Source organism: Delphinus delphis, chromosome 10, assembly GCF_949987515.2.
Source record: "Delphinus delphis chromosome 10, mDelDel1.2, whole genome shotgun sequence".
Lineage (NCBI taxonomy): Eukaryota > Metazoa > Chordata > Mammalia > Artiodactyla > Delphinidae > Delphinus > Delphinus delphis.
The window spans coordinates 79,612,728-79,624,991 of record NC_082692.2 but is presented as its reverse complement, the minus strand read 5'-3'; the positions used below and the strand labels follow the sequence as shown (position 1 = coordinate 79,624,991).

The window sequence follows — 12,264 nt, the reverse complement described above, 5'->3', positions numbered from 1 at the left end:
AGAAGAGAGGCCAAGCCGCCCTCCCCTTTACCTCATCCACGCTTCCTGCATCCCTCAAGACACAGACTCACTTCATAAGCTCGCAACAGTCATGCATTCCTTCCAAAGATATTTATTGAACTGGGGACCACATACCGTTCAAGGGCGGGGAGGCTACCCGTAGCATAAGATACAAGGTCCCTGAAATGGAGACAATAAATAAGTAAATGATAACAATAAACAATAGAAACGATAAACAAGTAAACAAATGTATTGATTTTAGAGAGCCACAGGGTCTATGAAAACAAATTGGGCTGTGTGAATACAGTGGGACAGAAAAGGTTGTTTCCAATCTGCTGATGGCCTGGATCCCTGGATGGCTTCTCTGAAGAAGTGACATTTGAGGAGAGCCCTGAGTGATGAGAATAAGCTGCTCCCACGTAGATTGCAGGCACAGTGTTGCAGACAGAGGGAACAGCCAGTGAAAATGCCCAGAGGAATGAAAGGAATGAGCCCGGAAGTGGAGAGAGTGCCAGTCTGGCTGGGGTGCATGATCAAGGGGAAGTGTGCTGGGATTTAAAGAGGCAGGCAGGCTCAGAGCGAGGAGGGCTTTGTGGGACACAGAAAGAGTTTGTGTTTTGTTGAAACTGTGTTGGGAAGCCACAGGGATATGTAGTCAGGAGTCCATATAATCTGATTTTTGCTGTAGAAGGATGTCTCTGGTCTCTGTGTGGATAATGCATTAAAGGGGATAAAGAATAAAACAGAGAGACCAGGATTTTGGCGCTTGCCATCACCTAGGCAAGAAAAGGCGGTGGTAGTGGAGATGAACAGACATTTCAGGATACATTTTGGAGATGAACATGGTAAGAAAAATAAAGAAGCCTCAAGAAGGGCTTCAGATTTTAGGGATTTGGTGTCCTGTAAGTAGAAAACTCAGGATACCCTCCTGGATCTCTTACTTGGTCCTGTGCCTAACTTACATTGCTAAAAATAAGCATCCACGATAAGAGTCATCCTAAAAGGCAGAAATCCTGAAGAAAAGGATCCTGGCATGTATTTTTTTTTTTTTTTTAACCTAGAAACGTCTTGGTACCAATTACAGTGATAGGTTTCCCTTTGGGGCCAGTGACCTTAAAATAAGGGCCCACACAGCATCCTGTTTTTTCACCCCAGGAAAGGAATCCTTATCGTTTTTTTCTTTCAATGAGCTATTTTGAGCTATTGTTTCATAATCCTCACCATACATCCTATGCAGCTAAAAGTCAAACTTTTCACTTTGGAGGCAGTGCCTTGGAGACAAGTTGTCTCTCCTGTCCCAGGGAGACCTTGATGAACTGTCGATAAGAAAGAATGGGTATAACAGGGCCAACCCTTAAGCATTTGCGCAAAAAGCAATTCAAATTTGAAATACAGGTGGTAGGAGAGCCAGCTGGGGAGTCTTCCTAAGAGGTAGAAGCATTTATAGACTAAGGTAAGATCTTATCCCAAATACCCAAATTACAAACATTTCCAACCCACAGAGAGGTAGAGGGCTTTCCTGGAACCATTTGAAAAAGTGGCTTAATTCCACTCTTTTAAGTAGATCTTGGTAGGAATATTCCCTGGAGAACAAAGATTGGCCTCATAGAACATCATGACAAATTAGCGGACTTCTTTTTCAATTTATTTTTGGCTGCGTTGGGTCTTTGTTTCTGCACACGGGCTTTCTTTGGTTGCGGCGAGCGGGGGCTACTCTTCATTAGAGTGCACGGGCCTCTCATTACGGCGGTTTCTCTTGTAGGGTGCCTGGGCTTCAGTAGTTGCGGCACACAGGCTCAGTAGTCGTGGCTCACGGGCTCTAGAGCGCAGGCTCAGTAGTTGTGGAGCACGGGCTTAGTTGCTCTGCGGCATGTAGGACCTTCCCGGACCAGGGCTCGAACTCGTGTCTACTGCATTGGCAGGTGGATTCTTAACTACTGTGCCACCAGCGAAGCCCTTAGTGGACTTTTTAAGTTGACTTTTATAGTTCTTTTTCTTTTCCCTCCTGGAGAGAAGATGCCGTAACTCACTCTCCTTCTGACTCTCTCCAACTTTTCCCTATCACCAATTTTTTAAAAAAATCCTATTATCAGGTAGTGTCAGAACACATTTTCAAGCTCGAAAAAAGTAGAGGCTTTCGAAAGTATTCCATAGGGCTTGGTGTCCAGCCAACCTGTTCGTTATGTACAACAGCTTAAAAGACTGGCTTCATTGCCTTCAAATTAGAGACCCATCTTGTTATATTTTAGCATGTGTAGCTTTAGATGGCCAATGGTTTCCATACTGTGACTTGGTACTGCAAGTCTGTGGATCTTAAGATATCACAGACATCTTAAGAACTTGATTGACTGTGCATAGACTTCCGTGCTACTTGTAGAAAGGAAACCCTCCTCCTAGATTCACATCACAGTTATGGGTCCAAGATACCTCGATCCATTGACCTATAGGTTGATAGCCATATATTCCATGAAGCTATATGCAAAATTTGCTATGAATACACTTTGTATGCACCAACACTGTCATTTTAATCCCTTCATAATGGGCTGTGATCCAAAATAGATGAAACACCTTTGAATGAGACTGTACAGTTCAGTGTTTAAAAGCTCAAACTTGGCATTAGACCAAGTCTTCAGGCAGCTGTTCACCTAACTGTGTGGCCTTAGCCGTGTTATTTAACCACCAGTGTATCAATTTTCTCATCTGTAATAATAGGGATGCTATTAGTACTTAGCAGTTATGAAGAATAAATGTATGTCAAAGGCAAGCTCTCAGTTCTTGTTATTTTTGCACTCAGCCCTTGCTTTTGAAGACCCCCTTTAAATTTTTTTTTAATTATTTTTTTTTATTTAACATCTTTACTGGAGTATAATTGCTTTACAATGTTGTGTTAGTTTCTCCTGTATAACAAAGTGCATCAGCTATATGTATACATATATCCCCATATCCCCTCTCACTTGTGTCTCCCTCCCACCCTCCCTATCCCACCCCTCTAGGTGGTCACAAAGCACCGCGCTGATCTCCCTGTGCTATGTGCCTGCTTCCCACTAGCTATCGATTTTACATTTGGTGGTGTATATATGTCAATGCTACTCTCTCATTTCGTCCCAGCTTACCCTTCCCCCTCCCCGTGTGCTCAAGTCCATTCTCTACGTCTGTGAAGACCCTGTTTTTATTTACTTATTTTTTAACAAATGAGAGGAGAAGCTGAGTTGGTGACCCTTCAAGGTGTTTTTCAGGTTTTCAAAAGCCAACAGTAGGACTATCCATGTTATTTCAATGGTACCCTTTCTGAAGTGACCATTTGTCTTTTAGGAATTGCATGAGGGCAATTCATCCATCTCACCTAGGTTTTGGAGCAGCCCAAAGTATTAATGACTCCTGTCTCTCCTCACCTGTGCCAGTTCAAGGCTTATGACTTTGAGGTGAAAGGCTTTGTAAACCATTAGCAATCAGCAGCCTTGCAAGCCATTTATTTCTCTTCAGGACATATTTATTAGGCTATATGTACTGTGTAATTGAAGCAGACTTCTCCATAGCTGTAAAGCTGTACAACTATATTCTTAATCTTCTTAACAAAATGCCACCTGACACAGCATTGGGAGCTACTTAGTCCATACGTCGGAAGTCCAACTGTCTTTTTAAAATATGATGGCCGTAATATTTCATAATGACCGTTATGAGGTCCCCCAAAGGAAAGAACGTCTTCATCTTTTTGGAGACATTGAGTCTGATGCTCTCATTCTTGGCAATTGGTATCATATTTGCATTAAAAAATTATGCTGCAGGGTTGATGATGGTATTTGGCTAGAGGAAGGAGAAAAAAAATGAAACGTCTAAATTAGAACCATTTTTTATTTGGTTTTATGGATTCAGTTTTGTGATATATTGTGTTTGTAAGGTCCTTCAGTGGAAATGTACTCTGGTTTTAAACTTGGCCTTGAGTTTATGCTGGCACACTAATTAGTTTAGGGGGAGAAAAAAAACCCTTAAAAAATAGGTCATCATCATTATTCAATCTAGCATCAATTATTGCATGTTGCTCCCAAGCCCTTGACCCCGTGTTTAAATGCTGGCCCTCCTTCAGTGTCCATTGTCCTCTCTGCCCCCTGCTTCACAATGCATTAGCGTTCGTTTCTCATGCTCCCAAGAGCAGTGGTGCTCCCTCTTATCACAGCACTTAGCACTGGCCACACTGCATTATAAGTGTTGCTTTGCTTCTTTCTCTTTTAAGACAGACTGTGAAGTCGTCCAGGTCAGGGCCATGTCTGATTTACCTTTATCTCTTGAGTCACGCTTCACTAGGCATATGGCAGAGCTCAATCAGTCTTGCATGGATGAATAGGTACATGGATGGTCCCTTCTCATGATTCAAGTCTTAGCTCAAATACTCTGTCTTCAAGCAAGACATGCTTGGCCACCGAGTATAAACTAGCCATGCATCCCAGGCTACTGTTCCATTATCCTGCTTCATTTTCATCACCGAAGTTATCACTCTGAAATTTTTTTTTTTTTGCGATGTGTGGGCCTCTCACTGCTGTGGCCTCTCCCGTTGCGGAGCACAGGCTCCGGACGCGCAGGCTCAGCGGCCATGGCTCACGGGCCCAGCCGCTCCGCGGCATGTGGGACCTTCCCGGACCGGGGCACGAACCCGTGTCCCCTGCGTCGGCAGGCAGACTCTCAACCACTGCGCCACCAGGGAAGCCCCACTCTGAAATTATTTGCGAAGTTGTTTCTTCTCTGTTTCCCCACAGAATGTGAGCACTGTGAAAACAGGAGGTTTAGTTCCTGTTTTCAGGAACTAAAGGTTTAGTTCAGTGCTTTGTCTCATGCCAGCTCTTGGCACATAGTAGGCCCTTAGCCCAGTTTGCCTAAATGCGTGAATGCATTTCCCCCAGTTTCCTTCCTGCCCTCAGTGGAGAAAATTAGGGCTGACTGTACCTACCTTTTTCAGTTTTCTGAGCTGTCCTTATTAGCATTTCACCAGTAAGGCAAGGGCAATTTAAATTTATTTCATGGTTTATGTATTATGTATTAAACAAAACAAACAAAATACTAATTGGCAGAGAATGGTGCAGATGGCTTTTTTTAGAAAGGTTACTGACCATTAATGTTAATTGTTTAGAGCCACTGGTTTGCAGTCAAATAATCATCAATTCTGCATTGCCAGGAAAATCACAGGTTTTCTCACTCTGTTTTTCCTGCACCCCTTCCCTTCTGTACCTCGCTGATCTCTTAGTATTTTGATCCATCATCATTACCTACTAGGTTCATAATTTTTTCATGCAGCAGCATTTTTGCTGGTAAATATTAGCGTTCTGGTGTGTTCTTTAATGCAGTATCTCTCCTCAAATTTTATTTAGCTGTGCCCTTTAGATCTTCCCAAGAAAGAAGAAGGAGAAGCAAGCAATGGAACTTTTCCCTTTCTGCTTGATCCTTCACATTGTCCCCTGTATTTGCAGATGAAGTATTTTACATCCACTGTTCTTCTTAGAGGTACAAACTCAGCTAAAGTGAACCTCACCCTAGGAATTCTAACACCATAGCCATGTGCTTGGAGGAGATGATTTACCCTGAGGATCGTAGACCCCAGTAGAATGGGTTTCTCAGGGGCCCTGGTCAAGGTTTCAGAGGCTCCTTGAATTTGTATGCAAAATTGTGTGCTTCTGTGAAGCTTTGCTTCAGAGAGGCTCTAACAGCTTTTTATCCCATTTTCAATCAAGGCCATGGCCCAATAATTTAGTAAGTAGCACAGACACTTGAGTAGAAATGGCAGTCACTGAGCCAAGAGAGAGCTAGAAAAAAATTCCAGTTTTTTTTTTTTTTTTTTTTGCCGTAGCAGGCCTCTCACTGTTGTGGCCTCTCCCGTTGCGGAGCACAGGCTCTGGATGCGCAGGCTCAGTGGCCATGGCTCACGGGCCCAGCCGCTCCACGGCATGTGGGATCTTCCCGGACCGGGGCACGAACCCGTGACCCCTGCATCGGCAGGCAGACTCTCAACCACTGTGCCACCAGGGAAGCCCTCCAGTTATTTTTTAATCTAGCACTGCACTAAAGCTGACAGGTATATCCCATTATCCAAGCACACACAGTATGGCTGCAACATTCAGTAACAATTAGCTGTTTATGATTACAGCTCTGTTGTATTAAAGTCTTGGAAAATACCAGTAATAAGAATATGAATGATCTATTCATGCTAGCATTCTGAAGCAACATTTTAATACATCTTCCTCTAGTCTTTGAGTGTATGATATATGTGTGATATATACATATATCTATTTTTTAACAATGAATTTATATCCTCTGGCAGTTTTAAATCTGCTTTTCATATCTTATGTCATTACCATTTTCCCACGTCACTAAGCAGTCTTCACTTTTACAATCCATTCATTTTTAATGAATTCATAAATTTTCATCTTGTTGATATAACAATATGTTTGCTCATTCCTTTGTTCTTGGAAATTCAGATTGTTTCCATTTTCTATCTTCTTTAAATAACACTGTGTTGAACATCTTTTTTATGTAAATCACTGTGAGACTCTCTGCTTGTTCTCTTAATACAAACTCCTAATGATAAGTTTAGTGAGTTAAAGTCAGCTGTAATCTTTGAGTCCTACATGTAGGATTACGTGTTGATAGGTTTCAGAATAAGAGAGAAGGTTAGTGGGGTCTGAAATGAAAATGTGCTCAGAAGTAGTCTTAGCCTCTTTGGAATCTAAGAGTAGCCCCTGGCCAAGTTCTCAGTCTTCTTTCTGTGGCTTTCCGTGGGCTCCATGAACTAACTCTCTCTTTTTCTAAATATATATAAGTTCCTTGCTTCTTACACATGGCATTACCGTATTCAGCACCAGGACAGTTGTTAATGCAGCCTTTTGCTACGCAACCCTCTAAAGAATCCCATGTGTTTGATGACATGTGGATTAGTGACATAGTGTTTGTCAGAATGCTGAGGAGGAAACCAAATGTTTCCATTAAAATGCTCAAATCTAGAAACCAAGTACAAAGGGGATGAATATCACAATGAAGTCAAAGTAAATTGATGACACAGTACAGTTTTCTTATTTGAAGATCCACTTTGCATTTGACAATGACTTTAGCATTCACCCTTTCCAAGCCCTTTGCACGATTTTTCTTGCTTCTTTCAGATAGTGAGGTTGGTTGACATTCTCACTTCCTTTAAACCTAGAGGAAATGAGGTCCAGGGAAGTCCAGTCTCTTTCCCAGCATCTCAGGTTTGTTCATCTCGGTGCCAAAATGGCAGTGATTGGCTTCTTTTTGGCTTCCTGATAGCTCAGCTGAGCTCTCCGATGTCTTCCCTGTTTCCATTTAGTCACTAGGACAAACAGAAGTCTTAATTTCAGTAGGATGCTTAAAGAAACTCATTATGTGTATATTCATTTTGGGAAAAAGTAAGCAAGTCTTGGAGGATGTAGAGGTCGGTGATGGCTCTAGAGATTGAAAAATGCGATAAAATGTTCTGAAATTTGCTGCATTTGTCGTACAGAGGCAGTATAGACTTTTGTTTATTGTGGTATCTGTGGGTATGTATATGTTCATAAGTAAATAAAGCTTTTCTTGTTGTAGAAGATTCTAAAATAGGTAATAAAGCCATTCATGATCTCATGAGCCCAAGAACATACAGTTTAAGTGTATAACCTTCTGTTCTTTGTTTCCAAATGCTTATGTATTCTGTTACATTTTTTACTTTTTCCATATAAACTTTTGTGTACAACCTTTTTAAAATTCCACCAAGAATAACATTTGCCATTTAGTTATATGAGAACATGTTCAGTAGTGTAGTTTATGGCCTTGATATTTAAGGGAAAGAGATTCTTCCTCCTCCTCATGTTGATTGGTCAGATCTCAGTCACTAGCAAAGAATTTGCCATTTGTTTTCTCCAAAGGGACACCTTTTTCATTGGGAACTTGAGAAATTCAGGTCCCAAGCTTTTCTCACTTCTGTAGATCACACTTAGACTCCCACTTTGAAGGTACACTTTCCCGTGAAATTTTCTGGGATCCCTTTGAAGTAGCATTTGCCACCTCCCAGGCTCTAAGAGCAGATGGTGCTGTCCGTGGATTCTTCCTGCTGCCTCTTCTCAAAATTCCCCTTCCTCTCCCCGAAGGGAGCAGACGAGCCTCTTAGGACAGGTGCTGTTTCTGTCCATATGCCTCGTATGTAATATGTGACACGATTCCTACAAGTAAGCTTCCCGCTTCCACTGGGAGCACAAAGTGTGCCTTTGCCCTAAGGAAACCCACTGACGCGCCATCAAGTGTGGGATCGTGCTGTCACCCATCGCTTTCTGTCACCCATCCAGTGTGGGACGGCCGCAGTCACCTCCAGCTAGACAAGGGCCACATACCAGGACCTCTCGGTCTTGGGGAATTCTTCCGGTGATGTCTTTTAGTGCTTCCCATCAGGTCTTCCCGGCTATTTTCAGTCTATCTGAATAGCTCTGAATTAATTAACGTTTACTTTTAAATTAATATTTTATTGCCTCAGCAAGATGTGAATTTGGTGTTGTTGAAAAGAATTCTAGATTAAGGCTGAAGTCTGCTTAAATTAGTCCATCCAGTCCCTGCCCCTTGTTTCCCCACCGGAAATACAGTACTTCAGTTACCAGTTTTCATGTGTGACAGACAGTCAAGGAGAGGGTGTGTGTCTGAATATGTTTAACACCTGTCTTCTATGGCTGCCCTTCTACCTCATGCTGTTCTCATTCAACGTTATAGTTTGGAGACCATCCATGCTGTTACCCATAGAGTTAGCTCGTACCTTTTAACCTCTGCGGACGGCTTCATAGGTTGGGTGTCCCTGAGTTTATCTAGAACTTCCAGTCATTTCCAGGTTCCCTTTATACCAGCCGTGCTGCACTGAGCATCCTTGTACCTGCATAACCGTTGGATGTGTGTGCGAATGCTTCTCTCTGATAGAGAATCCACGGTGCTGTTTATTTTATACATGAAAATCTTAACGGGTTGAGAATTTAAGATGGTCAGAGTTTTAGAAATGATGAGCAGAGTGTGGATCGAGGTCATTTTCCCTGACTTCTCCTAACTAGTTGGAGATTCTTTACAAAGTTCTGTAGAGGGTCATTGGGATCTTGGGTGACATCAAGTCTAGTAAAAGCTCACTCCAGTGAAGTGCTGCTTATTCCAGTGAGCTAAGAACGTCAGTCTGAATTAGGGAAAAATCTGTATTTAAGGATGTGATATTTGACCATTTCGAAGTGTACCCAGTGACCCAAACTAATATAACTTGATAGAATTCCTTAAGGGAATCACATTAATGAACAAATTAAGGCACGTAATAATTATTTTTAAGAAAAATGACATCTAAATTGCTCAAGACAGTTATTCTCATCCATAGGCAAAATATTTCCCCTACGTATTTTTTGCATTTTAGCATGCTAGGCAAATGAGTTTTCCTAATTAGAGTAAGATAACCGTAACCACTTTTTTTTTTCCCCGAATGGTGTAAATTAGCAAAGGAAAGTAAAAGGGGTTGACACTTGAGGGCCTGCCCTGTGCCAAGTATGAGGCTTTTAAACATTTTGTCTATTTAATTATCACAACGAGTACAATGAGTCTTATTCTCTCCACTTCATAAATTGAAAAACTGAGGCGCAGAGGACTTTAAAGCAACTCGCTGAAGGTAGCCTATCCGAGTTTGCCGCACTTGAAAGAGTAATAATCCTCATTCTACTGTATTATGGTTTCCTTAAATGGGGTCCTCCAACCTTCTTTGTCAGAATCTTCTGGGATGTTTGCTCATACTGCAGATTCCTTGGCCCCTGAGGGTGGGTCCTGGGATCCTGCATTGAGAAGAAGCTACCACGTCCTCCATGTGCATTCTGAAGTCCCAGAGCCCCTGTGCCAGGCCGTGGTGACCTCCTTTTGGTGATGTGACGAGCCGTGCCAGAAGAGTGCCTCCACTGCCTGTGGGGATGAGCAGTCCCTGTCACGCCTCTCGTGCAGGGCGCCCATTAGCAGCGCTCCTCTGGGTGGCTTCCTACTACTCACCCACTCCCGCGGCCTCCTGTTACTTGCGCTGAACTTAGCACGGCTCCTCGTTTGACAAGTCACTTCCAGGAGAGTTGAAATCGTTACACTGCCTAGGGATCATGTTCTAAAAAAGGTTGACCTTTCCGGTGCAAAATCATCAGATCCCAATACGTCAGGTCCTGCATTGTGCCTAACGTGGGTGGAATCTGCATTTTGTATTCTAACCTTGGCTCAAACCAAAAATTAAAAAACAAAATGAGAGAACTGCTTGCAGAAATGATTACTTTCAAAACACTGATAAATGTTTTTATTTTCCTTTCCAGCCCTCCTTTGCCACACTCCCTTGGTGACAGATTTTCTATAAGTCTGCCCCTAATGGCTTCTGACTTTCCCAGAAGTGAGATCAGCGGCCCCTTTCAGCTCTCACCCTGCCACTAAAGACAGGGTTTTGGAAGAGCCAGCAAGGTTCTGTGAGCCCCTTTTTCTCCTCTGCCTTTCTCTTTCTGCATTATTATCTTTTTCTCTCAGCTCCATGAAATTTCTCTTTTCATTCCCCAGCAGCCTGCTTTTGAGGGGCTAGTCCCAGCAAACGGAATAGGAGTTTGCTCGGATGAATGATGTGTGAAGGGGTGTGCTGACGATCCAGAGGGTGTCCTAAACCAGCTTGGATTTGTGTCCTGTTCTGGCAAAAGAGCATCCGTTTTTGTTTTGGTGTTCAGCTCATTCAAGTAAAGAAGGCATTTCCTCTCCTAAAAGGCAGAGGAAAAAAAAAAAAAGGAAGAAAAAAAAGAAAGACAAAAAAAAATTTAATTTTAACCATTTGCTCCTCTGAAACTAAATATACACCCCCTTCCTCTGTCCTGATTGGACCACTTCAGTTGACAAGTGGACAGGAAAGGAAATATCCTGGACTTAACTGTAAATTAAGTCGCTCTTAATCCAGAAGAGCATTTGAGATTCTGTCCAAGTGTTCAATTTCCCAGGCCGCTGAGGTCTGTGAATTTCTTTTCCCAGCCTCCAGGCTGCTGCAGTACCAGTCAGCATAGCTAATGCAGATAGATCTCCTGCCTCTCCCTCTCCTCCTCCCTCTGCTTTGATTCGATATGAACAGCCTGGTAACTCCGATGCTGGGGAGAAATCTGACATAACTCTGCAGATGGCTAGGTTGCCATGAAGCACCTGGGGATTGTTCTTTAAGGAGAAGGTAACATTTATATGCTAATGATTTCTTCCCCGCTTCCCTCCTTGTTGCGTTTTTTCCAGGGCTGCCAGTTCCCAAGAAGAGCCCAAAGTCGGTAAGGACTTGTCAGTTACTTGGTGCTCGTTTTGGGGTGGGGGGGGGGCTGGTGGTGGGAGGGGACGCTATCTGGCTGGACTTAAATGTGTTTTACAGTGGGTGGAGGAGACAAAAAACCAGGGCTCGTTTTATTAAGTTCTGGGGATCCGTTTGGTATAGAAGGTATTGGGGTTTGTCTTTAACTGTCTAGTGATTTGCAGGCAGGCTGCGGGAGCCTGGATAAAGAATGCATGTTTGGAATCTTCTCTGTATAAATGCATCACAACTCTCATCCCAGTGGATGAGTTTCTTAGATGTTTTAATTTGATACAAACACTACTGTTTCTTTTGAGGGAAGGAAAAACCAAAAAACTCTACCTGCTTCCTGAGTAGCATTGCTCTCAGCTGGTGTTTCAAGCCATTCGCATGGGTAGATTCCCTCCCTCAGCTTTCTTTTGCACTGGGTGATGAATTATTTAAGGATTTTAAAGCCTGTAGGTTTATGGTAGAATTGCTCAGTCCTGTATATATGCCCATGCTCACATGGAAAATGCCCCAGCCCTGAGAATAAGACATTTCCTTGTTGTGGAAATATCCTTTGTTGTTTTGCCAGCTTTAGTGGTATTGTGCTGCAGGTATAGGAGTCTTTAAAAAAAAAAATCAATGTTATGCTGTCCTTTCTAATCTGGTTTCCCTGAAGATGCATTACCTAGTCGACATGTTCGCTAATAGCTTTGAGGCTCTAGCGTTTCGCTTGGTGGTGGTGAGCCTTTGCTCCCTGAGCACTGACAACAAATTAAAATGCTACTTAAATCCTCAAAATCTGGAACTCTGATGCCTGTGAAATTGATGTGGTGAAAGAAGCATCCAAAATCATTAACAGTAAGATAAAGAGGGGTGTACTTCCTTGTGGCTTAGAGTATTGGGGGGAGGAGGAATTGACAACCTCTGCCATCCGGGAACGGAGAACTTTAAAACTTTGC

General features: G+C 42.7%; 1 protein-coding gene across 10 annotated transcripts in view; it reads left to right on the top strand.

Annotated features, from left to right (window-relative positions):
- Positions 1–12,264, top strand: part of MAGI1 (membrane associated guanylate kinase, WW and PDZ domain containing 1) — a 617,590-nt gene that overhangs the window by 559,225 nt on the left and 46,101 nt on the right. For all 10 annotated transcript variants that reach the window (XM_060022852.1, XM_060022850.1, XM_060022856.1 and 7 more), the window contains one exon: positions 11,269–11,300. In XM_060022852.1, coding sequence (XP_059878835.1) covers positions 11,269–11,300 — 32 coding nt within the window. The remainder of the gene's footprint in view (positions 1–11,268; positions 11,301–12,264) is intronic.